The 26,721-nt window shown below is 43.3% G+C and overlaps 1 protein-coding gene across 1 annotated transcript; it reads left to right on the forward strand.

Moving 5' to 3' along the window:
- Nucleotides 1-9,145: 9,145 nt before the first annotated feature.
- On the forward strand, nucleotides 9,146-9,712 carry DUSP21 (dual specificity phosphatase 21). Its single transcript, XM_047075744.1, has one exon. The coding sequence runs from the start codon at nucleotides 9,146-9,148 to the stop codon at nucleotides 9,710-9,712; it is 567 nt and encodes a 188-aa protein (XP_046931700.1).
- Nucleotides 9,713-26,721: the final 17,009 nt, after the last annotated feature.

Here is a 26,721-nt window from a genome sequence, read left to right on the forward strand (position 1 = left end):
TCCCACAGGCCCACTGACATATAATTTCATGTCTTCTGGAAGATAACTGCCTTATCTTTTCGTGGTACCCGAGCAATTTCAGGTGTGCACACGTGTGCATGTGTAAATGCCTGATAAAAAAGCCGAAAGGAAACTCATCATTTTTTTTCAGCAGTTCCCTCTGAGTAAAGGAATAAGGTTGGTGGGTGAGTGGAAGTGGGAGTTTCACTTTTTACTCTAGACACTTCCATATTATTAGATTTCAAATAAAAGAAGCAGGCACTTATAGAGATGAAATATAACACATATAATATCCAATACTGTGTTTACAATCTCAAGACAATTTAAATCAACCAAACGACTTGCCTGAGGTTTTCAGTAGGATCTAAAACTCTGCTCCTTATCACCTCAGGCAAGTCTTCCTTTCAAAAGCCTTTGTTCTAGCAATGGGAATCTCCACAGGAGTAGCTATATTATTTCAGATGAATGCTGTGAGTGACAAAGAATCCTGGCTCAAAATACTTGCACAAGAAGAAAGTTTATCGTTCTACATAACAAGAAGTCTAGAGGTAGGTTGGTTGATAGACAATCCTGACAGGACCATCAAGGACCCAAGTCCTTTCCACTTCACCACTCTGCCATCTTCAGGACGTTGGCTTTGCCCTCGGGTTGCCTCCCCGCCATGCCCGCAAGATGGCTGCCAAGATCTGGGTATGACAGCCAGAAAAGACTATTCTGAGGGAGAAAAGAGGCGTTGTTAGTACCACTGTTTGTTTCTTGGGAGCCAGGAAACCTTTTCCAGAAACCCCCAGTTGACTTCCCTCGCACATCATTTGCCAGAGTTTGAGAAGTGGCCCATGACTAAACCTCTCCTTGGCAAGAGGAATGGTTTAGAACTCTCAGAATCCATTCACCTTGCCACTCCAGAAACAGAATGGCAGCATATGAAGTATATGCTTCTGTGGGGAGCCCTGAACATCAGGGCTCCTGTTGAGAAGTGGACAGGAGGGAATGGAGGCAGGAGCCCCACCCCCTCTGCTACAAAGTCCAAGGGCCTCTCAGTCTCATCCTGGTCCAAACCGTATTCCTCACTCATCTTCCGGGCAGGAATCTGATCTTCCTCGTGCATTTCTTGTTTCATCATGCTGCTCCTTTCTCCCTTCTTTCTTTTAATTTTTAATCAATTTTTTTATTTGAGAGAGAGTAAGCAGGGGAGAGGGGCAGAGGGAGAGAGAGAGAGAGAGAAAGAGAGAGAGTATCTTAAGCAGGCTCCACGCTCAGTGTGGAGCCCAACCAGGGCTCGATCCCACCCCCCCTGGGATCATGACCTGATCTGAAATTAAGAGTCAGACTCTCAAGCGACTGAGCCATCCTCGCACCCTTCCCCTTCCCTTCTTTTTTTTTTTTTTTAATTTTCTTTTTTTGAACGTTTATTTATTTTTGGGACAGAGAGAGACAGAGCATGAACGGGGGAGGGGCAGAGAGAGAGGGAGACACAGAATCGGAAACAGGCTCCAGGCTCTGAGCCATCAGCCCAGAGCCTGACGCGGGGCTCGAACTCACGGACCGCGAGATCGTGACCTGGCTGAAGTCGGACGCTTAACCCACTGCGCCACCCAGGCGCCCCTCCCCTTCCCTTCTTAAAATGTTAGACCATCTTGTCGATGATACCTTCTAAATCACTCTTCATTTTGTCTCTTCTTCAATCTGCAGCTGCCACATTTTGCCCCATTCCATATTATCACTCACAAAAACCATTTTATTAGTCTCCATCTTAAATATATAGTTTTTCTAATGACAAAAAAGGCTACACGTTTATTATATAAATCTTGGAGAAATCCAGAAAATAAAAAGTATCTGTGGGAACATTGCTCAGAGGTATGACTGTGGACATTTTTGTGTATCGCTTTCTTTGCTTTTCTCTGTTCCTGAATTTACCTACATAGATAAATAGATATTTGTTTTATAAATTGAGATCACAGTGTTTTATAGTATTTTTTATTAAGGAAACAGTATGAAATTTCTCCCTATCAATAAGTATTCTTCTAGGTTACCATTTTAAGAGCCGAATTATATTTTACCTTATGGAAGCTTCCTAATCTAGTTAAACAAATCCTTATTGCTAGATTAGGTCTGCTCCAGGTTTTATATTGTAAGTAATTCCTCCAATAAATATATTGGTAGGTAAATCTCTGCACACGTTGGGGAGGATTTCCTTAGAATAAATAAATAAATTACCAGCAGGGAAATTGCTAGTTCAAAGCACATGTGCTTTTTTTCCCCCCATTCACTTTTATTATGAAATATTGCAGGCAATTCTAAAGTCTGCTGGATATGATGATAAATACCTGTGTACACGAGATCCAGTTTGTCAGACTTTAACATTTTGCCGTATTTGCTTCAGATCTATTTTCTTAACAAAATAAAATATGAAGACATATTGAAATGCCTTATCTGGCCCTCCCAGATCCCATTCTTTCCCTGAAGGAATCACTACCCTCAATTCGGTGTTTCTGAGCCCCATGCAGGTTTTTCACTTTTACTTATATATATTTTGCACTTCCACTTTTTTTTTCAACGTTTATTTATTTTTGGGACAGAGAGAGACAGAGCATGAACGGGGGAGGGGCAGAGAGAGAGGGAGACACAGAATCGGAAGCAGGCTCCAGGCTTTGAGCCATCAGCCCAGAGCCCGACGCGGGGCTCGAACTCACCAACCGCGAGATCGTGACCTGAGCTGAAGTCGGACGCTTAACCGACTGAGCCACCCAGGCGCCCCTGCACTTCCACTTGTATATAAATATGTAGGCCGATAGTTCCATTCTACTTGTTTTTAAACCCCATGTCGCACATTTTCTCCTGCAACTGGCTCTTTTGGCACAGCGTCATACTTTTGAGGCTTATCCAGGCTCACACATGTCACTCTAGTTCATTTGTTTTTATGGCTGTTTGTATGGTGTTTATTATATGCCATGCGATCAGAGTTTTGTTTTCTTGGTAGACATTTATATTGTCTCCATGTTTTTGCTATTATAAGCAAATGGCAATAAATCTTCGTCTGCTTTTCTTCTCCTTCTCCTTCTCCTTCTCCTTCTCCTTCTCCTTCTCCTTCTCCTTCTCCTTCTCCTTCTCTGTCTCCTTCTCCGTCTCCTTCTTCTTTTAAGCAGGTTCCATCCCCAACATGGGGCTTGAACTCAACGACTCTCAGATCAGGAGTCACAGGTTCTACCGACTGAGCCAGCCAGGCGCCCTGAAATAAATATTCTTGTAAATATCTTCTGGCGTCCATGAGCAAGAGTTTCTAGCTGGGAAGGAATTGCTGGGGCATAGGGTATGTGCCTCTTTAGCTCTACCGGATATGGCCAAATTGGTCTCCAAAGTGGTCATATCACCTTCCCTGCCACCAGCGCGGGGTGAGGGTTTTCATTGCTGTGCATCTTCACCACCACGTGGTTTGGCCAGCATCACTCTCCCCCACGTCCAACCCCAGCAGTGTAGGAGAGCACCCATTTCTCTGAATCTTATCACCGCCAAGTATTAGCAGTTTTTCATCTCTGTGAATTTTATAGGCCACAAAAGGAGATATCCGCTGATGACGTTTACCTACTTTTTGATTCTTTTTTCCCCCCTAATTATAAAAAGAACACAAATTATTTTAGAAAACTTGAAGCATATAGACAAGCTAGGAAAGAATAATCCCCCACTCAAGTATAACACTAAGGAATATCTGATATTTATTGAATTCTTACTTTGTACCCAAGACTACTTTAGATAACTAATATTTCCACACATAGAATTCATAAATGATATTTAATATACATATGATCCATATCTATGATGAATGCACATATGTATATATTACCCTTTGATGAAAAAGTCCCTACTTTAATAAACCGGACTTTTTTTCACCTAACAAACAAGTCACAATCATTTTCTCCTATTACCTGTCTTCTGGACTGGAAGGTGTTAAAGACTTCCATGTTCATATTCATCATATTCCCTTACCGTCCAGAAACCAAGGGCCAGACTGAGCCCAGAATCGAGTACTAGGGAGCTGCCTGGCTGCTGGCTGTGGACACTGGTGCAGTAGACTCAGCCACACTTGGAAATGGAATTAACATAGAACAATTCTCGGGGCGCCTAGGTGGTTCAGGCGGTTAAGCGACCAACTTCAGCTCAGGTCATGATCTCATGGTTCATGAGCTGGAGCCCCGTCTCTGCTGTCTGTGTGGAGCCCACAGCCCACTAGGGATTCTCTGTCTCCCTCTCTCTGCCCCTCCCCCTGCCCGTGCATGCTCATGCTCTCTACATTTCAAAAATAAAGAAACATTTAAACACACACACACACACACACGCACACACACACACACACTGTGCTCAGGACTCAGGGAGGCCAACTCCCACCTCCACCTTAGGGCCCTTAGGTTCCCCACCCCCTTCTGGTCTGCCTGGAAAACTCGTATTCATCCTTCCAAGTCTATTCCAAAGATATTCTCACAAACTCCAAGTACCACCTGTTGGTTCGCAAAGTGACCCCCAAAAACGCAGGGCAAGGAGAGATCAAAGAAAGAGGCAGACCGCTCCAGATTAGTAGGTGGCAGTTTTAATAAACAAGGAAACTTACAAAGTTTATCTAGGGCAGCTACTAGATGAGTAGAGGTCCCCATCCACCCGCCAGAATGTTAAAAGTTTATATAAAAGCCTTAACTGGGTACAGCCATATATACTGTCCAGATGGTCTCAACACCACATTACTATCTCAAGGCTATGTCCTTGGGGCATCTTCTAGTGCAGGGAAGGCGAGTGGAGTGCACATTCCAAGGATTCCAAAGACAGGGAAGGAGACGAGGAGCCTCTGATGGCCCAGGTCCAACTCATAGGTCAACCAGCAGTTATGTCCTCTTGATGATTTCCTCCAACACCGTGCAACACGTATTCCTTATTAATTACCAAGAGGAAAAGTTATCTTCAAACAACGTAGAAAGCTAGCTAATGTCACCTTAACCCAGGTGGTCAAAATTACCACCATCATTAATGGGACAAACAGCTATCCTATGCCCCTCCACAGTGATGTACTGAGAATGGCACATTCTGGAAGTGTTCCTGGCAAAGCATTTCACCTGAGTCGAATCTCGAAGGAACTATCGACCACGTCCCAACCGAAGGCGGTTCTGCAAAACTGGCCTGGACTCTTCAACAATGTCAATGTCCGGAAAGGCCAAACCGAAGGCTCAGGAGCTGTTTCAAAGGAAAAGATGCCGAATTCAGCGTGTGATCCTTGATTCCATCCTGGATGAAGGGGGCAAAAAACGTTCCAAATGTTATTGTACACGTGTGAAATGTTCCAAGTAACATCATCGGAAGGATTGGTGAATTTCGCGTATAGATTATATATGAGATAATAATGTTCCGTCAATGTTAAGTTTCCCGAGTATGGTCATTGTATCCGTGGTTAGGTAGAGAATGTACTTGCTCTTAGGAGATACTGCTGTGCTGAACGTTAAAAGGCTAAATAAAGTGTTGCTATATCTGCAGCTAACAACCCGTGGGTTCAGCAAAAGAAACAAGGAAACAACTAAATATGTGTATTTGTGTATCTAAATAGAAAAAGGGAATGCAGTGGTGAAGTATTAACAACAGGGCAATTATAGGTGAAGGGTAAACGGCCCCTCATTGTTCTTGCAGCTTTTCTGTAGGTTTGAAATTTTTCAAGACAAAAACTTGGGCCGAATAAATGATAAGTAATTAAAAAAAAAAAACAAACCAATGAACAAAAAGCTTTGTTCCAGATCGTGTTTTCTGTGAAGCCTTTCATGACCTCCCCCTACAGCCCCCCATCCCCAAACACACACACAGAAAACAATGAATCACCCTCTCTTCTGGACTCTTTTATGACTATCTGTCTCTCTGACCAAACTATAAGCTCTTTGACATCTGGGCCTGTGTGTGCGGTGTTGAATCTACACAAGGTTAGAACTGTACCTGACACAGATTGGATGCTCAGCTGATACTTTTTTTTTTTTTTTTTTTTTTGAGTTAATCAAGCTGGGTCTTGAGTCCTGGATAGGATTCAGTAAACAGACAGGAGCAAGAAAGGTTTCTCAAGAGAGAGGAATGACATGAGGAAGGTAAGGAAGTAGGAATGTGTATTTTCTATTTACCAAGAGCACTGGATTTGTTTGGTCAGAACTAAAGGATTATATGGGTGAAAATGTCTGCCACACAATACATTCTTAAGAAAAATTTGGTGAACAGGGGCGCCAGGATGGCTCAGTTGGTTAAGCATCGGACTCTTGATCTCGGCTCAGGTCATGATCTCACGGTTCGTGAGTTCGAGCCCCGAATCGGGCTCTCTGCTGTCAGGGTGGAGTCCGCTTCAGATCCTCTGTCCCCCCTTCTCTGCCTGCCCCTCCCCCGCTCGTGTGTGTGTGTGTGTGTGTGTGTGTGTGTGTGAGCTCTCTCTCAAAAATAAACCTCTAAAAAAAAAAAAAAAGATTCTCGGGGCCCCCGGGTGGCACAATCAGTTAAGGGTTGAACTCTTGATCTTGGCTCAGGTCATGATCTCTCAGTTCGTGAGTTCGAGTGCCACCTCAGGCTCTGCACTAATGGCGAGGGGCCTGCTCGGGATTCCGTCTTTCTCTCTGCCCCTCCCATACACGTGCTCTCTCCCTCCCTCTCTCTCTCAAAATAAATGAATCAACTTAAAATATTTTTTTAAATAAATAAAAATACATTCTCTCTCTCTCTCTCTCTCTCTCTCTCTCTCCCTCTGCACCTCTCCCCTGCTCGTGCAATCTATAAATAAATTAATTAATTAATTTTTAAAAAATGAAAAAAAAAAGGTGATTGCATGATATTTGAAAGGCAGGCTTAGATCAGGTTGGAATGGGCCTTGACTACTGAATTGAGAAATCTGAGTGTTAACTAGTTCTTGATGTCCAGGGTCTTTTCCCAGTGGTAGGAAGAGGGTGTGCCCTTGGGAAGCCCCTTATATATCTTCTTCCCTAAATAATAAGGAAAAGTGAGGGCCCCTGGCTGGCTCAGTGGGCGGAGTGTGCAACTCTTGATCTCAGGGTTGTGAGTTCGAGCCCCACGTTGGGTATAGAGATTACTTAAAAATAAAATCTTAAAAAATAATACTAAGGAAAAGTAGAGGTAAGTGGGAGTCTGAAAGTCACCTGTTTCCAAACTCAGGAGGAGAAAAACATCAACTCCTCACCCACCTAGGAAAAGCCCCGTAGTGGAGTTTTAAGGCATCCAACATCCCTTAGACAAAAGGGCATCACAGAATATTAGTTGAAAGAATAAATAAATGATCTATTTAATATGAGTCATGCTTGTCTTTGAGAATAGTGTATGAAATTATTTTGGTTAATTGTACTACATTTTTATATTTTTATTAAAAATTTTTTTTAACATTTATTCATTTTTGAGAGACAGAGAGAGAGAGAGAGAGCACGCAAGTGGGGGTGGGGCAGAGAGAGGGAAACAGAATCCAAAGCAGGTTCCAGGCTCTGAGCTGTCAGCACAGAGCCTGACCTGGGGCTCGAACTCACAAACCACGAGATTATGACCCAAGGCAAAGTCTGATGCTTAACCGACTGAGCCACCCAGGGGCCCCAATTTTACTACATTTTTAAAGTGTAGGAAGCATACATTTATGAAATAACTAGGCTCCAATACTCTTCAGGGGGTTCCACGTCACTCCATAGATGTACAATCTATGAGTCCATATCTTTTTTTTTAAGTTTATTTTTATTTATTTTTGAGAGAAAGATAGAGAGCAAGCCGGGGAGCAGTAAAGAGAGAGGGAGACAGAAGCCCAAGCACATTCCACACTGTCAGCGCAGAGCCCGATGCAGGGCTTGAACTCACAAACTGCGAGATCATGACCTGAGCCGAGATCAAGAGTCTGACGCCTAACCAACTGAGCCACCCAGGAGCCCCTATGATTCCATATCTTAAATGTGAGGCGAAACTGTCTCCAATAATTTTAGCCCAAGTGAGCTATCTCCAATAGACAGTTTTCATGTGTCCTTAATATTTGTGTTCTGTTTTCTTCCAGATAGATTTGTGGAGACTGCCAATTTAAGCAATGCACAATAATCGGATTATGCCAATCAGGAGAAAGAAAAACGTGTTGTCCTTTGAGGTTATCATTCCCTCGACCCTTGACAAACAGGCTGGCATCTATTTCGTCCTTGCTTATAGCCACGGCACACCACAAAAATCTTAGCCGTGAGGAAATGCAAATCTCGGGGCGCCTGGGTGGCGCAGTCGGTTAAGCGTCCGACTTCAGCCAGGTCACGATCTCGCGGTCCGTGAGTTCGAGCCCCGCGTCGGGCTCTGGGCTGATGGCTCAGAGCCTGGAGCCTGTTTCCGATTCTGTGTCTCCCTCTCTCTCTGCCCCTCCCCCGTTCATGCTCTGTCTCTCTCTGTCCCAAAAATAAATAAACGTTGAAAAAAAAAAAAAGGAAATGCAAATCTCGGGTAGCATTTCAAGAATCTGTTTTTGTTACATGCTAACTCATTGGGATGTAAAGTAAAAAAAAAAAAAAAAAAAAATTAAATTAAAAAACTGAAAAAATTAAGGAACCGAATTCTATGGCTAGGGTCTGCAAACAAGGATCAGGGCAGCTCACCCAGCCAACCCCGTATATCACTACACTTTTACAGAGATTAGCGTATCACGTGAGCCAAAGGCCGTTCCCCAGCTTAAAATATGATAATTGCTACTTTGTCGAAAAAGTCTAAGCCCGGTCCCTCAATGCTAATAAAATAGAAGCATTCATCGATATTGTGTTCGGTGCGAACCAACAGTTGAAGCATATACTGGATATCTTGTAATAGGACATTTTTAAAAGTCCAGCAGATGAGAATTGGGGCTTTGGAAAATGAAGGGCTACGGACAGAGATAAAAAGAGATCTGGGGTTTCTCTGAAGACCGGGCTGGGTGGCCAAGTTGCCATCGCCATGGAAACCGGGAGGGGCGGGGCGGGCAGTAGGATTGTGACGTCCCCGGGGCGGGGACGGGGTGGTGACCGTTGACTTGGTTTTCTGTACCCCCAGACCGTCGCCTGAGACATTCACAGGTTGCTGCTACGTGAACTCGCCCGAGTTCGGGGCTCCGAACTTTCTCGGAGAGAGATCACCGCCCACCACCGTGATGACCTCTCCGTGTCCCCTCCCGGCTCCGGCTGCACGCCAGCCCACCGTCCATGGCCTCTCCCAAATAACCAGCAGCCTGTACATCAGCAACGGCGTGTCGGCCAACAACCAGGGCATGCTGTCCAGCAACCACATCACCACGGTCATCAATGTCTCGGTGGAAGTGGTCAACACCTTCTACAAGGACATCCAGTACGTCCAGGTGCCGGTGGCTGACGTCCCGAGCTCGCGCCTCTGCGACTTCTTTGACCCGATCGCTGACCACATCCACAGCGTCGAGATGCAGCAGGGCCGCACGCTGCTGCACTGTGCCGCGGGGGTGAGCCGCTCGGCCGCCCTCTGCCTGGCCTACCTCATGAAGTACCACGCCATGTCTCTGCTGGACGCCCACGCGTGGACCAAGTCGTGCCGCCCCATCATCCGGCCCAACAACGGCTTCTGGGAACAGCTCATCCACTACGAGTTCAAGCTGTTCAGCAAGAACACCGTCCACATGGTCAACTCCCCCGTGGGTGTGATCCCTGACATCTACGAGAAGGAGGTCCGTGTGATGATGCAGATGTGAGCCGTCCTGGCCAGCCCCGGACACCTGCTGAGGAGGCAACGCCAACATTGAACTGGAACGTCGAACTTTGAGTTGGGACAGAGAACAAGCGGATACCGTTTAGAAGGGCAAGGAAAAGGGGATGGTGTTGGACTTTTTAGCTTAGGGAGCTTTATCTTTAAAGAATAAAATTCATTGCATGCAACAAGATGACGATGTTTCTTATCCTGTGAGCCGCGGCGTCATGGTTGACCCCGGCCCGGCCGGAGTTGGGGGGCGGGGAGTGGGAAGGTGGTGCTCAGCTCGGATGGACCTGTATCCTGCGCCCTGCCCTAGGCTGAATAGCCCAGGAGTGAGTCCCCCAGGATCCCACCTGGTTCCTTCCAACCCAAACTCAGAGCTTTAGACATCATGGCACCGCCTGGACTTCTCACAGTAAGTGCCAACTTCTTGTTAGAAGCCTTTACTGGGGTGCACCCTGGGAGCCCTGGGGGAGCCTGAAGCCACCCCTGCCCCCACCTTTGACCACAGTGGCCCAACTCTGCTTTTCTACATTAGATTTGCGTAGAAAACAGGGTTTTAAAAAAATGTTGACTTTTGAGAGACTGAGTGTTGGAGGGGGGGTGGAGGAGAGGGCGGGGGGATGGGGGGGGATGCAGAAAGAGAGGGAGACACAGAACCTGAAGCAGGCTCCAGGCTCTGAGCTATCAGCACAGAGCCCAACATGGGGCTCGAACCCACGAACCGCAAGATCATGCCCTGAGCCGAAGTCCGGCGCTTTAGCCCATGGAGCCATGCAGGTGCCCCTAAAATAGTTTTCAAAAAAGCCACTCCACTATATAAAATTGAAACGATTTTGATTGTGAGCTCTGTACTATGTGCCAGGGTTTCAGGTTGCCCTTGACAACCTCCACCGGCCTTTGTGAAAAGGGACATCAAATCCCCTTCTCCGGAGCATGTTCTGAGAGAGAGAGAGAGAGAGAGAGAGAGAGAGCCTGATATCAGGCTTCAAGGGTCCCTCTCACGGGTCTTGACTTTGAAGGCTGGAGCTGCCAGCCGTGTCACATCTGACACCTCTTCCTCTTGTGATCTGGGGCTCCTGAAAGCCTCTGTTTCCTCACCTGTCAAACGAGTGACACGTGACTCTCACAAGATGGGTGTAGGGATTAGAGTCCTTAGCGTTTTACCCAGCCCATGAATGGTTTAAAGCTTAGAGTAGAGGGCAGCTCTGGTTATTAATGATACTCTTTGGCCCTGCTGGCTGGGGGGTCAGCCACATTCGTCCTCACAATGGCATTTCCCCTATCTGGGCAGAGCCACTTGGTTGTCTACCAAGTGCTTTTGCACAAAATCATCCTGTGTGTAACAACACATGATTTCAGGTTCTTTCTGAGCCTCCCTCAGAGAAGGCCTGGAGTTAGAGCCCTTTCGGAGTTTCCATTGTCTCCTTGTGGTTCATCCTTCACGCAGGTGCAAACGAGAAACAAGCAGTACAATTCCAGCGCCCACCCAGCCCCTGCCCACCCCCCTCCAAGGCCTCGTTTAGCATTGCTGACCATTAATTACAGCCAGTGTCCCAGCATCCCCTGAGATCCGTGGGGGAACTTGCCAAAGGGTCAAATGAGTGAGCCCCAGAGTAGGCCCTGGAATCCAGGATTGTACAAACTCCCCAGGAACCTGGCTCTGGCTTGGGAGCAGCTATTCTAACCCAGAAGATTTGAGACAAAATATATAAGACAGGGCACCTGGGGGGCTCAGTCGGTTGAGCGTCCCACTTCGGCTCAGGTCAGGATCTCACGGTCTGTGAGTTCAAGCCCCGAGTCGGGCTCTGTGCTGACAGCTCAGAGCCTGGAGCCTGCTTCAGGTTCTGTGTCTCCCTCTCTCTCTGCCCCTCCCCCGCTCTCTCTCTCTCTCTCTCTCTCTCTCTCTCTCTCTCTCAAAAATACAAACATTAAAGACACGTGGGCCCAGAGCCCAGTGGCTTTTGAATGCCCTTTCTCTCTAAACCCACTGCCACCCCCATTTCCATAAAAGGACTGCCCAAGGACACAATTTGGGGTGCGCAGAAAAGGGTATGCTGTGAAAACCACTGCTCGAGACGCTTTCCTTCCCTTTACAGACGGAAGAACAGGCTCACAGAACACAAGGGCTGGTGTGGCAGGGCCTTCACAAAGCCGCCTTTCTGGCAGACACCCAGGTGGGAAATTTCTTTTAAAGTATTTTTATCAATTTTTTTTAAGTTTATTCGTTTATTTTGAGAGAGAGAGAGAGCACGAGCAGGGGAGGGGTGGAGAGATGGAGAGACAGAATCCCAAACAGGCTCTGTACCAAGAGCTCAGAGCCCGATGTGGGTCTCAAACTCACGAACCGTGGGCTGAGATCAAGAGTCGGATGCTTAACCGACTGAGCCACGCAGGTGCCCCACTTTTAAAGCATTTAAAAAAAGATATTTATTTGGGCATATGTGTCTGTGTGTGTGTGTGTGTGTGTGTGTGTGTATCTTTTTTTTTAATACCTAAATTAACAGACTGTAAAATTAACTCCCTTTGAACATACAGTTCTGTAACTGTTAACACATATATGGATTCATGTAACCAGAGCCACAATCAGGCCACAGAGCAGCTCTGTGACTCCAAAACTCTCCCTCCCGCTTCCCCTTTGTAGTCAAACTCTGGCCCCACCCCACCCCTGGCAGACACTGAGCTGTTCTCTGTCCCTGTCGACTTGCCCGTAACAGAATGTTACATAAATGGAATCATACAGGATGTAACTTCTGGAGACGGGCTGCTTTCACTCAGCATGTCTTTGTGATTCACTCATGTTGTATTCTTTTGTGTAGATGTACCACAGTTTGTTTTACATTCACCCATTGGAGGATATTCGGGTTTGCATTAGCTTTCTAGGGACTGCCACAACAAAATACCAAAACCTGGGTGGCCTAAAACAGCAGAAGTTAATTTTCTCACAGTTCTGGAGGCCGGCAGTCCTAAATTAAAGTCTCAGCAGGGCCACGATCCCCCTGAAACCTGTAAGGGAAAATCCTCCCTTGCCTCTTGCCACTTTCTGGTGGTTGCTGGCAATCTTTGCCATTCCATGGCTTGGAGGTACATCAGTGTGGTCACACGGCAGTTTTCTTTAATGTGTCTTCGCATCCATCTTCCCTCTGGTATGTCTGTGTCTAAATTTCCCTCTTCTTATAAGGACACCAGTCATATTAGGGGATTCACTCCACTCCTTCAACTAATTATGTCTGCAATGACCCCGTTTCCAGATAAGGTCACATCCTGAGGTTCCGGGGGTTAGGATTTTAACATTTTGGGGGGGGGGATACTATTCAGTTCATAACAGGGTTGTTTCCAGTTTCGGCAAGTATGCATAAAGTACTATAACACCCAGACACACACAGAAGAAGAAAAAAATTGTGGCGCCTGGAAAAAAAAAGAATTGTAGCAAAGATAGAATATGAGTTACAGTGAAAAATAATAATAACCACCATTTATTAGGAGGCTATTATATGTCAAGCACAGGACCAGTGTCTCTAGTCCTTACATCAGCGCTTTAAGGTTGTCACCGGCAACATACTGATGACAAAACAAAGGCTCCAAGAGGTTAAGGAGTTTGCCTAAGAGAGCACACAGCCCAGGAGTGAAGCGATGTTCAGACTGGGCTGTTTTTCCATATTTCTGATTTATCTTTTGAGTTGTCAGGACTGGAATACAGAACAAGAATATTCAACTTTTCTTGTCAAATGTGTTGCATATGTATTTTTCCCAGTTGATCATGTGCCATGTGTTTATGGTGCTTATGTGTGACCCAAAAGTTGAAATTTGTATGTAGTTAAATTTGTGAGTCTTTTTTTTTAATGTTTATTTATTCATTATTTTTGAGAGAGAGAGAGCGCACAAGCAAGGGAGAGGCAAGGAGAGAGAGGGAGACAGAATCCAAAGCAGGCGCCAGGCTCCAAGCTGTCAGCACAGAGCCCAGCGCGGGGCTCGAACCCACAAACCCACCTACCGTGAGATCATCACCTGAGGTGAAATCGGATGCTTAACCGACTGAGCCACCCAGGCGCCCCATACCCTCATCTTTTTTAAACTTGAAGTCAGGTCTAGAGGCTTGATTAGGTTTGGGTTAAGTATTTTTTACTACAATAGTTAAGGTGGTGACCACCAGATACCTGCCTTCAAAGCGAGTGAGTAACCTGTGGGGTGATAACTTTCCCACCATGTGAATATCCTGTTTCTTTCATCCAATGGTATTAACATCCATTAAGGAGTCTTGCCTCAACCAAGTGTTACACTGGGGGACGTGTAACTCTTAAATCTATCCCAAACTAATTTTGGTATAAGTTGGAGTTATTTAATTTTTTAAAAATAATTGTGAGATATCATAAAATTGCCATTAATATTTGTGTCTACTTTTGTTCCTTCTGGCTTGTTACATTGTCTCTTTTCTTGTGCCAGTTTCACACTCCTTAAAATTGATACAGCTTCAGAACAGGCAGGAACATTTGGTAGGGCAATGACATCTCTCCCTAGCCCCGCCTTTATGCTTCTTCAGAGGCTTTTCTGTTGTTGCTAGATTCTTTTTCTCTTCTGGATGAAGCATTTTAATAGTTGTGAAAGGTTTTTAAAACTTTTCCATTAGGATTTTGATTGGAATTACTGTTTTCTTGTGTATTTAGCCAAGGTCGAATCAGAAAAACAGACACCACAATAGTTACTTTACCAGAGAATATCTACTATCATGAACTATTTAACCAGGTATCGGAGAATTGAAAAGGCAAAAATAGAACACACATTGTATGTTTCTACATATATAAACATTTAAATAAAAGGTCATCTACTCAGAATGTCTGATATTTGATCAGTAAAGTATTAACCATATTCTGGAGTTTGTATATCTTAATTCCAAAGGCTCATAATGTTAGAAAATTGTAATGTGTACACACACACACACACACACACACACACACACACACACACGCATGTGCACTCACATACCCACTCATTCAATTCTTTGCAATTCAATTTTTTAAAACAGTTTTTTCTCGGGGCGCCTGGGTGGCTTGGTCGGTTGGGCGTCCGACTTCGGCTCAGGTCATGATCTCACGGTCCGAGAGTTCGAGCCCCGCATCGGGCTCTGGGCTGACAGCTCAGAGCCTGGAGCCTGTTTCAGATTCTGTGTCTCCCTCTCTCTCTGCCCCTCCCCTGTTCATGCTCTGTCTCTCTCTGTCTCAAAAATAAATAAACGTTAAAAAAAAAACAGTTTTTTCTGGGGCGCCTGGGTGGCTCAGTTGGTTAAGGGTCCGACTTCAGCTCAGGTCATGATCACACAGTTCATGGGTTTGAGCCCCACATCAGGCCCTGTGCTGACAGTTCAGAGCCTGGAGACTGCTTTGGATTCTGTGTCTCCCTCTCTCTCTACCCCTACCCTACCTGCTCTCTGTCTCTCTCTCTCTCTCTCAAAAATACATAAACATTTAAAAAAAATTTTTAAACAGTTTTTTTCCTGCTAAAACATTTCACATCATATCTGTTAGGTTACCAATGAGACCTCTGTGACATCACATGATGACCTACTCTGATCTACACTGTTAAGGTAAGAAGATCAAGATATCCAGTAAGAGGGTGATGTTTACCTGTGGGTATTTGAGACCCCATCTCCAGCTACCTCAGTGTCTCCTCATACACTTTTCACTATTCCCCTATTAATGAGATATAGGCAGGTTGGGAGGTGACCTCTCAATCACCTTTTGGGAATGGCCTGATAAGGGGAGAAGAGGGAGTGAAAACATGAATTATATGGTAATCTTTTGGTGCCTGAGCCAGACTCCCAGATAGATCCTCCCCATCCAGAGAGACAGATCAAGGTCTCGGTCACATAGTTGTGTTCAGAAAGCATATTTAATAAGACATTCTGCAATAGGGCACAATAGTGTTGTATCTGGACTCACGATTGACCTCTTTCTTCAATAGCCTCTGTGGTGAGGGAATAAAAGCGAGCAAAGGACTTGACTAAGTTAGAAAGCCTCTGTCATCATTGAACTCCGGAGGCTTCAAGTTTAGGCAGGACTGAGGCCTGTGTTGGGGACCGTGAGAGTCTGCACTCATTTCTAGCTTTATTGCATGGTGGTCAAAGAACGTGGCCTGTGTAATTTTTGCTTTCCAGAATTGAGATTTTCTTATTAGCTGTCTCTTGAACAGTGAAGCATGCATTATCTACTGGTAGGCTTCCAAGGTTAAATGTTTTATCATATTTTCTTACTTAAAATGTTTTAATATTTGAGTAGGTAATGTGATTCTGCATTCAAATGGTAACATAAGGGGGGTGGCGCCTGGGTGCCTCAGTTGGTTAAGCAGCCAACTCTTGGTTTCAGCTCAGGTCATGATGTCGAGGTTCATGAGTTTGAGCCCCACATTGGGCTCTCTCTCTCTCTCTCAAAAACAAATAAATATATTTTTTAAAAAGTACATAAGAGCACATAGAGTGAAATCTCTCCTCACCTCTGTCCTCTAGCCAATCACTTTCACCCCCCAGAGGCAGTCAAAATTATTAGTTTCCCTTCTATGTTCCTAAGATATTACTTTATGCATCTGCAAGGAATTACGTATGTATTTTATCTCATTTTTCACCAAGGAGCAGCATACTTTACTCACCGTTCTCTATTTTGTCTCTTTTTGTGTAATAATATATGTTACAGATCATGTAATGTCAGTAAAAGAGAACACCCTCGTTCTTTTTGGAAATATCATGACTCACTGAACCCGGCCCCTACTGGTAGACATTTAGATTGCTGCCAAACTTTTGTTATTATAAATATTACTGTGATAAATGAACTTGTGGTGAAGTTTGTGTATGTAAATTATGTCATTAATGTGCAAATATATTCGTAGGGTATTACTAGAAATGGAAATAGGGGGGTTGTGTTCCGAGAAACCTAGTTTTCCACCTGTGTGTCTCCTTTACTACTCACACAACTACCACATTGTGACTACGTGTCAATTCTCTGTGACACCGGGTGGACATCCTACAATTGAGCCCACTTCCAACGCTGTCTACCTAGAGATTGCGTCAGATCCCACAGGTTAAGGGTTCAGTCCCACAAGACTGCCCACCGCCAACCTCAAATGCCAGTCACAAGTGGTAGGTTCCCAGGTTACCCACAGAAGTTGTGGCTACAAATCGGAGGTACCCCTTCTGAGGTTCAATTAACTTGCTAGAGTGGCTCGCAGAACTCAGGGAAGCTCTTACTTACATTTGCCGGTTTATTAAAGGACGTGATAAAGGAAGGATACAGATGAACAGCCAGACGAAGAGATACATAGGGTGGAATCTGAGAGGGTCCCGAGCACAGAAGCTTCTCTGTCCCCGTGGTGATGGGGTTCATCCTCCTCCGAGAATGCGAATGTGTTGACCCACCCAGAAGCTCCCTGAACCCCCTACTATTGGGATTTTTATGAGGCCTTCCTCATGTAGGCATGATTGATCATTAACTCTTGTTTCCAGCCCTCTCCCTTCTGTGGAGAGGTGAGGGAGGTCAAGGCTGAAAATCCCAAGCTTCTAATCATGGCTTGATCTTTCTGGTGGCCAGCCCCCATCCAGGACTCACCTACAGTCACCTCGTTAGAACAAAAGATGGTCCTAGTGTTCTTACCACTTAGGAATTTACAAGGGTTTTAGGAGTCCTGTGCCAGGAAGGAGGAAGAGCAGAGAGCAATATATATTTTTTATGATCTCACAGGGTCTGATTTCACAGTTTGAATTTTTTTAAGTTTATTTATTTATTTTGAGAGACAGAGAGAGAGAAAGAGAGAGAGCGTGCGTGAGCAGGGGAGAGGGGCAGTGGGTCTTGATCCCAGGAACGGTGAGATCATGACCTGAGCTGATATCAGGAGTCAGACACTTAACCCATTGGGCCACCCAGGCACCCCCCCAATTTGAAATTTTGATAAACACTGCCAGGTTCATTCCAATGGATGTTACCAATACCTAGCAACAATGTATGAAAGTGCCTATTTTCCCACAGAATCAACAGCATAGTGTATCTTTTGTATCTTTGCCATGCTGACCAGTGAAAATGGTATCTCAGATTGCTTGCAATTTGCTTGTCTCTTATGACTAAGTTTCCAGTGTCTTTTCATTCTTTTAGGAGCCAGGTATATTTTTCTTTCCATGAAGTGACTGCTCCTATCAATATCTTATTACATTGCTAGTCTTGTTTTCTTATGGATTTGTAAGAACTTTATTAAAGAAATGAGGCATTTGTGAGTGATAAGAATTTCAGGTATTTTCTCCTGGTTTTTCATTTGTCTTTTGACTTTGCTTAGAAGGGATTTGCCAGAGAGATTATTTATATTTAGTCAAATTTATTGGTTCTTTTTTTTTTTTTTATGGATTTGGGTTCTGTGTCATCCTCAGAAAGGCTTTCCATACTCTAAGAGTATCCTAAAAATGTTTCCCATGGCTCTTCTAGTACTTTTAATAGTTTGAATTTTTTTTTTTTTCCAAGAGACACAGAGAGTGGCACAAGTGGAGGAGGGGCAGAGGGAGAGGGAGAGAGACGATCTTAAACAGGCTCCGCACCGACCTTGAGATCATGACCTGAGCCCAAATCAAGAGTCAGACACTTAACCGACTGAGCCACCCAGGCGCCCCTGTAGTTTCAATGTCAACATGTAAATATTTGATCCATCGGGAATACATCCTAGTAGAAAGTGTGAGGTATGGATCCAACATTACTTTTTTTTTGGATTGCTACCATCATTCTCATCTATTCATATAATTTATAATATAAAAAGTATATAACATCATATGTAGTTTATATATAATCCATAATGTATTATATATAGTCTTAATAGTATCTGTCCTCCTTAAATTCATATTTATTTTTGGATCTGCTCGATATATCTAATGGCTAAGAGATATGTTAGTCGTGTATTGCTTTTGTCTTTATGTCAATTTCTCCCTATATTTCCCTGATGGTTAATTTTATGTGTTAAGTTGGCCAGGCTATGGTGCACATTTGTTTGGTCAAACGCTAATCTAGATGTTGCTGTGAAGGTATTTGTGGATGTGATTAAAATTTATAGTCAGGTGACTTTTAGTAAAGCAGATTATTCTTCATTATGTGGGTGGGCCTCATCCAGTCAGTTGAAGGCCTGAAGAGTAAAGACTGATGTGTCCCAAAGAAGAAGCAATTTCACCTCAGGACTGCAACATAGAAACTCTGCGGGAGTTTTCAGGCTGTTGGTCTGCCCTACAAGTCTTGGATCAAGGCCGCAACATCGACTCTTATCTGAGTGTCTAGCCTGTTGGCCTCCTCTACAGATCTACAAATCTCAGATTTTCAGGCCCCGACAGTGACATGAGCCAATCCCTTAACTCTCTTTATCTCTCTTTCTTTAAATGTATATACATACATATATGTTACACACGATTGGTTTTATTTCCCTGGAGAACCCTCACTAATTCAATTTCCACTAGTTTTTCTTTATGCAGACAGTCCCTAACTTACAGTGGTTTGACTTAGATAATTTTCTGCCTTTATGGTGGTGCAAAAGCTATACACATTCGGTAGAAACTGTACTTTGGATTTTGAATTTTGGTTTTTTTCCTGGGCTAGCAATATGTGCTACGAAACTCTTTTATGATGCTGGGTTATGGCAGTGAGCCACAGCTCTGGGTCAGCCCCACAGTCCCTAAGGTGAACAACTGATACACTTACAACCATTCTGCTTTTCACTTTCGATCCAGGATTCAACAAATTTCATGAGCCATTCAACCCTTTGTTACAAAATAGGCTCCGAGTACATAATTTGTCCCAACTGGAGGCTGATGTGTTTTGAGCCCCTTTAAGGTAGGCCAGGCTAAGCTAGGAGATTTGGGAGGTTACATGTATTAAATGCATTTCTGATTTACAATAATATTTTTAACTTTCAGTGGGTTTGTTGGGAAGGAATCCCATCATAAGCCAAGGAAGATCTGTCTATTTTGTATGTTCTGATATATCTGTATATTTGGATGGTATTTGATGGTCTGGCATTGAATGTCAACATGATGAGAATTTTACTTCTACCCTTTAACTAATATAAAATTACCTCTCTTGGCCGAATTAATGCTTTCTTTGATGCTCTAATATTGCCAACTCTTCCCCCCCCCCCTTCTTTTGGTCTGCGTTTTCTAATGTCTTTGTCTATTTTTTACTTTGTAACCTATCATGTTGTGTTTTAGTGGTAATTTTATACTAAAATTTCTTTTACTCAGCCAAGTCTTTTAACAGGGGATTTACATTTTTAAATTCTGAAATCTTTGGTTTTATGCCATTTTGTTCTGTGATTTATTTATTAACATTTCTCCATTTTCTTCATTTTCAGTTTCATTTTTTTTTAGTTTTTTTTTTTTTAACGTTTATTCATTTTTGAGAGAGAGAGAGAGAGAGAGACAGAGTGCGAGTGGGGGAGGGGCGGAGAGAGAGGGAGACACAGAATCCGAAGCAGGATCCAGGCTCTGAGCGGTCAGCACAGGGCCCGACGTGGGGCTCGAACCCATGAACTGTGAGATCATGACCTGAGCCGAAGCCGGACGCTTAACGGACTGAGCCACCCAGGCGCCCCGATTTTCAGTTTCATTTTTATCTTCTCCATTGCTTTAGAAAGGATTTTAAAGGATTTTATTCTATTAGTTGAAAGCAGCTACCTGGAGAAAGGGGAAACTTGTACTTTTTACTATACCTTTCTATTTCCTGAATTGATATAGTACGTATATTACCTGACACATACCTGTAGGTTTTTCAAAAGCTTTCTTTAACTTATTCTTATCTAATTGATGAGTCCAGAGTGAAATAATATATTTGGTTTTGAAATGGCGTATTTTGAATAATACTTTTTTTTTAAGTTTTATTTTTTTAGTGATCTCTACACCCAGTGTGGGGCTCGAACTCACAACCCCGAGATTAAGAGTCACGTGCTCCTCCAACTGAGCCAGCCAGGCTCCCCTTGAATAACACTTTTGAGATATAAAATTTAGCACACTTTATTTTTACCTCATTCCCCATGCTAATCCATGAAAATGGTAACTTGGGTTTTAGCTTTATATACTTTTATTACTATTTTTAAAATTCAGCACCTTATTTGAGAGAAAAAATATTGAGATTCAGATTTAGTTTTTTGTTTTTGGTTCTTTTTTTTTAGTATAATTTATTGTCAAGTTAGCTAACATACAGCATGTACAGGGTGCTCTTGGTTTCGGGGGTTGATTCCTGTGATTCATCGCTTCCATACAACACTCAGTACTCATCCCAACAAGCACCCTCCTCAATGCCCATCACCCATTTCCCCTTTCCTCCACCCCTCCCATCAACCCTCAGTTTGTTCTCTGTGTTTAAGAGTCACTTATGGGTTTGCCTCCCTCTTTGTTTGTAACTATTTTTTCCCCTTCCCTTCCTCCATGGTCTTCTGTTGAGTTTCTCAAGTTCCACCTATGAGTGAAGACATACGATATCGGTCTTTCTCTGACTGACTTATTTCACTTAGCATAACACCCTCCAGTTCCATCCACATTGCTGTAAATGGCAGGATTTCATTCTTTCTCATTGCCCAGTAGTATTCCATTGTATATATAAACCACATCTTTATCTGTTCATCAGCTGATGGACATCTGGCTCTTTCCATGATTTGGCTATTGTTGAAAGTGCTGCTATAAACACTGGGGGTACATGTGCCCCTATGAATCAGCACTCCTGTAGCCTTTGGGTAAATTCCTAGTAGTTGTAGGGTAGTTCTATTTTTAATTTTTTGAAGAACCTCCACACTGTTTTCCAGAGCAGCTGCACCAGTTTGCATTCCCACCAACAGTGCAAGAGGGTTTCTCTTTCTTCTGCCATACTCGCCAACATCTGTTGTTTCCTGAGTTGTTCATGTTAGCCACTCTGACCGGTGTGAGGTGGTATCTCATTGTGGTTTTGATTTGTATTTGCCTGATGATGAGTGATGTTGAGCATCTTTTCACGTGTCTGTTGGCCATTTGGATGTCTTCTTTGGAAAAGTGTCCATTCATGTCTTCTGCCCATTTCTTCCCTGGATTATTTGTTCTTTGGGTGTTGCGTTTGGTAAGTTCTTCATAGATTTTGAATACTAACTATTTATCTGATATGTCATTTGCAAATATCTTCTCCCATTCTGCCGGTTGCCTCTTAGTTTTGTTAATAAAACCAAAGCGGGAGGCATCACAATCCCGGACTTTAGCCTCTACTACAAAGCTGTAATCATCAAGACAGTATGGTATTGGCACAAAAACAGACACAAAGACCAATGGAATAGAATAGAGAACCCAGAATTGGACCCACAAATGTATGGCCAACGAATCATTGACAAAGCAGGAAAGAGTATCCCGTGGAAAAAAGACAGTATCTTTAGCAAAAGGTGCTGGGAGAACTGGACAGCAACATGCAGAAGGATGAAACTAGACCACTTTCTTACACCAATAAACTCGAAATGGATGAAAGATCAGATTTAGTTTTATAATTAGATGTGGTGCAATTATTTAGTTGCCCTTCTATTGTGGCATAATGCTCCCCTCCATGACCTTTCCGTTCTTGAGCTTCTCCCCCCTCCCCATCTCTTGGTTGGTTGAAAAATACCACAAACCAATCCTTTCAAGAATGTCATATATTTTATTATGCCTTAAATAGCAGAGGGTGTTTTTCTGAAATCTCTTTTAAGTTTATTTTTTATTTTTCATTCATTCATTTATTTTTAAGTAAGCTCCATGCTGGGCTTGAGATCGACTTGAGATCAAGAGCTGAGATCGAGAGTCGGATGCTTAACTGACTGAGCCACCCAAGTGCCCCTTTCTGAGATCTTTACTGAAAGATGACTCAGGGGCTCCTGAGTGGCTCAGTCGGTTAAGCGTCCGACTCTTGGTTTCACTCACGTCATGATCTCACTGCTTCGTGAGTTAGAGCCCTGCATTGGGCCCTGTGCTGACAGTGCGAGGCCTGCTTCGGATTCTCTCTCTCTCTCTCTCTCTCTCTCTCTCTCGGCCCCTCCCCCACTCATGCTGTCTCTCTTAAAATAAATAGATAAGCTAAAAAAAAAAAAGACGACTCAGATATATATTACATTTTGGGGTCACCAATTTTTCTCTCTAAAACTGTCAGGCAGACATTTGTTTTTATCTGGGCAATCTGATTTCATTTTTTTGGCCTCGACAATTACAGATACCTTAATATCGTAGCTTACTTATTACTTTTTATATTAGCCCATTTTGCCATAATGTGTCCAGCTGTGTGTCCCCTTTCATTGTTTCCATCTCTGTCTGTCTGTCTGTCCATTCAATTTCTTCGCATCAGCTTTGTTCTTAACACCAAATTTACTTTTCTGCCGGATGAATTTTCCCTTTTACTGTCTCCAGTGTGTACTTTAATTTTGTTTCTGCTTTCATCGGCCACTTGCTCATTTTTCTCCCCCTGCCTGTCTTTCCATCACACCCTGTTGGATTTTCATCTCAGTCCCACCTCTTCATTCCTTCTGTTTCTTTTTTTTTTTTCTACAGAAGCTTTAAGAATATCAACAGGTTTGGGGGCACCTGGGTGACTCAGTCGGTTAAGCGTCTGACCCTTGGTTTCGGCTCGGGTCATGATCTCATGGTTCGTGAGTGTGAACCCTGTGTTGGGCTCTGCGCTCACGGTTTGGAGCCTGCTGGGGATTCGGTCTCTCCCTCTCTCTCTGCCCCTCTCCCACGTGCACTCTCTCTATCTCAAAACTAAATAAGATTTAAAAAAAATTGTCAGCACGTTTCTGAAATTTCCTTTTGGATTATCGTGAAGAAGGGTCCTCATTTCCTCTGATGTTCTCTGATTTTTCTAGATGTCATGCTCTTCTCATAGCTCCGTGCTGATTATTCTCCTTGCTCTCAAAGAAAACAAAGTTTTCTGTGGGCTCTGTATCTGCTTACAGGCAATTGAGCTGGTTACCCTCGGATCCACCATCTGTTTATGGGAGTAGTGATGAAATCTCCATCTCCCGTCTTTCGCTGGAGAGCACACTAATGTCCACATAGTGTAACTTCACCTTTTGTACCTCTAATTTACGATCAAAAATTAAGAATTTCAAGATGGTAACAGCGGAGCATGAAACCAAGTGCAAGGCCCTTCTTATGGGGCCCCGTGCGCCTGCTCAGGTCGCACTCCCAAGAAGCTGGCCATGGTTATGAGGACCGCACTTCCTTAAATGTAAGTCTCCTCCCTTTTCCTCCCAATCTCTATCTGGTTTCCTGCCCCCTAGTTTTATCTTTCCGCCTACATAAATAGGAAATAGAGGAGTCTAGAGGATATGGAGTGGAGGTGGGTGTAGGGATCAGTATTCTGGTGAGCAACCTTCAAGGATAGAGAAACTGTCATCTCTTGTTGGTTTACACACCAAGTCTGTGAGTGGGGAGACAGATGATGGTGGGTCATCAGGGGATAGAATGTGGGCCTTAAAAAAGTGGCTTTCCTACCTTTTTTAGTCAACGTCTTTGAGGAAATGAAGCCAAGGTAAACCATGATTGTGATTTTCTTAATCCAGCCATTTAGGACCATCTATCTCATAATTAACATCAATTTTACCCAGATCCACGTCTTAGATTACCTGTCAGTTTTAGTCTTTGATATCCTGAAATCCTGTCTTTTTTTTTTTTTTTTTTTTAATGTGAATTCAGGGGATTTTTGTGAGAAGTTAGGACAGGATGCACTTGGGAACAAAGAGCAATGTATAATACATCATTTTTAACTGGAAGCCCCATGGAATCAATTAATTAGGCCAGAGGTTGGCAAACTTTTCCTATAGAGGACCAGATAGTAAGTATTTTAGATTTTGCAGGTCAAGAGGCAAAATCACAGATATTATGTAGGTACTTCTATAGCCAGAGGAAAAATAAATCTCCACAAATATTTTATGGATGAAATTAAAAATCTAATAGTGATAATTGAGTAGGTTTTGGCAATACAGGTCTACTACTGAGAAAAATGGGATTCTTTGTTTTTGGAATACATTTTGCTTAAGATTCAAAATTACTACCTTCTATCAAGTGAGTTTGCAAATATCCGTGTGCATATGATTTTAACAGAGCATGTTCATTGCATGGAAGGCACTTATATAATTCTATTAGATTTTTCTCTTGATATTTGCCTTTTTGTATGTCATTACACTGCCAGTTAATCACTTCCAAGTGGAATGGTTAGGTAGAAGCTACTTAATTGTACAGTTAAATGAATTTTGCAATACAGAAATCTCCTTTGCACTTGCATTGAGGTCTTGAGGAAGGTCACTTGGAACGGTAGTTTGAACTCAGAAAATACATATGCTGCAAATTTGTATAGGAATAGATAATTTGCTTCTTAGTTTAAGTTTTGATAGCATGGAAATACAGAAAGTGGCTTGACGTTACTTGTAACTTAGGCAATGTTGGTCGTCATCAAAGTGACTTCACTGTTGTTAGCTTCGTGTATAAGTGTTGTCTTACCTTGGAATTGGTGAAGTTCATTGAGACAGATTATCAAGCTTCCAGCAAAAGCTAACTTCCAAAGCCATTCATAGTTTGATAATAGTGGTTGGAGGCTGTTCTCCTCATTGAAAAACTTTCAATTTTAGACTTGAGCTCAAGAGAGTCACAATAGAACTTTGCCACTGCTAAGACATTCAACTGCTATGTGGTAGGGCAAGTCAGGACATTCAGTTTTTACTTCTTTCTTTTTCTTTTAGATGTTTTATTTTAATTGCTAAATTTTAAGTAGGCTCCATGCCCAACATGGAGCTTGAACTCACAGTCCTGAGATCAAGAGTCACATGCTCCACCGACTGAGCCAGCCAGGTACCCCTCAGTTTTTACTTATGATAAAACGTCATGGAACTGATGATGGTTAAGTCCATGAATGTGAATGAAGTTACCATGGACACTACTGGTTAAATAACACATGGGTGCCTCAGTCAGTTAAGTGTCTGACTCTTGGTTTCAGCTCAGGTCATGATCTCACGGTTTGTGAGTTCAAGCCCTGCACTGGGGCTCCGTGCTGTCAGTGCAGAGCCTGCTTGGGATTCTCTCCCTCTCACCGGTCCTCCCCTGTTTGTACTCTCTCTCTCTCAAAATAAATAAATAAACTTAAAAAAAAATAACACATGATAAATTCAAATATTATCACCAAGTAATTACTGATGAGCAATACAATGAGTGGGGGCACCTGGGTGGCTCAGTCGGTTAAGCGTCCAACTCTTGATTTTGGCTCAGGTCATGATCCCATGGTTAGTGAGTTCAAGCCCCGCACTGTTAGCCTGCTTGGGATTCTCGTTCCCTCTCTCTCTGCCCCCCCCACCTCAAAATAAGTAAATAAACTTAAAAAAAAAAAAAAGAATACGAGTGGCATAGGGTCTAAACACCTTGCATTGTCACAAACTTTGCAATTTGTTCAAATAAGCGTTTCTCTGCTTCACACGTCTTTTTACTACCGCCGATCGTAACACATCTTAGCAGGTTCCACTTCATGTTGTACCGCATCAGTGCTTTCCAGGTTCTTTGAAAGCTGAGGCCAATTCTTCAGTCACTTCCACCAAGGCATTGACTCCTCCAATAAACAACGACGGAGTAGTATCAGGATTCTCCGTTAACTCAAGAAGAGCCAAGGAAACCTACTCAGGTAATCAATCACCTTGTTTCTTAGTTGACTGTCGATGTTGCTCCCCACGTCCTCAACAATTCAAGTGCCTGTTCTAGCTGAAAGGTTAATAGCCTTACATGTATTTTCTGTGGACACATTACTTTGGCTGGTGCCATCGAATACAATTCAATTAAGTAGCTTTCCTTGTTTGGCTAAGAAATGAGCCACTCAGAAAATGACTCTGGTTGCAGTCTCATTTTCATGTTTTACTTTGGTGAAGGAATTCTGCTGGGATGAAATAGTGTTTTAAATACTCTTAATTGTTCGTACTGTTGCTTTCCTATCGATTGGGAATACCGTGGCGGGTGTAGCCTCATAATGTCGACATAGATGACAA

This window comes from Lynx rufus, unplaced genomic scaffold (genome assembly GCF_022079265.1).
Source record: "Lynx rufus isolate CCGP_SWC_20201006 ecotype Redwood Valley unplaced genomic scaffold, mLynRuf1.p SCAF_14, whole genome shotgun sequence".
In the NCBI taxonomy this organism is placed as follows: domain Eukaryota; kingdom Metazoa; phylum Chordata; class Mammalia; order Carnivora; family Felidae; genus Lynx; species Lynx rufus.

Bases quoted from the DNA above. Each gene is read 5' to 3' on its own strand.
- DUSP21 (XM_047075744.1), top strand. From the start codon at position 9,146: ATGACCTCTCCGTGTCCCCTCCCGGCTCCGGCTGCACGCCAGCCCACC.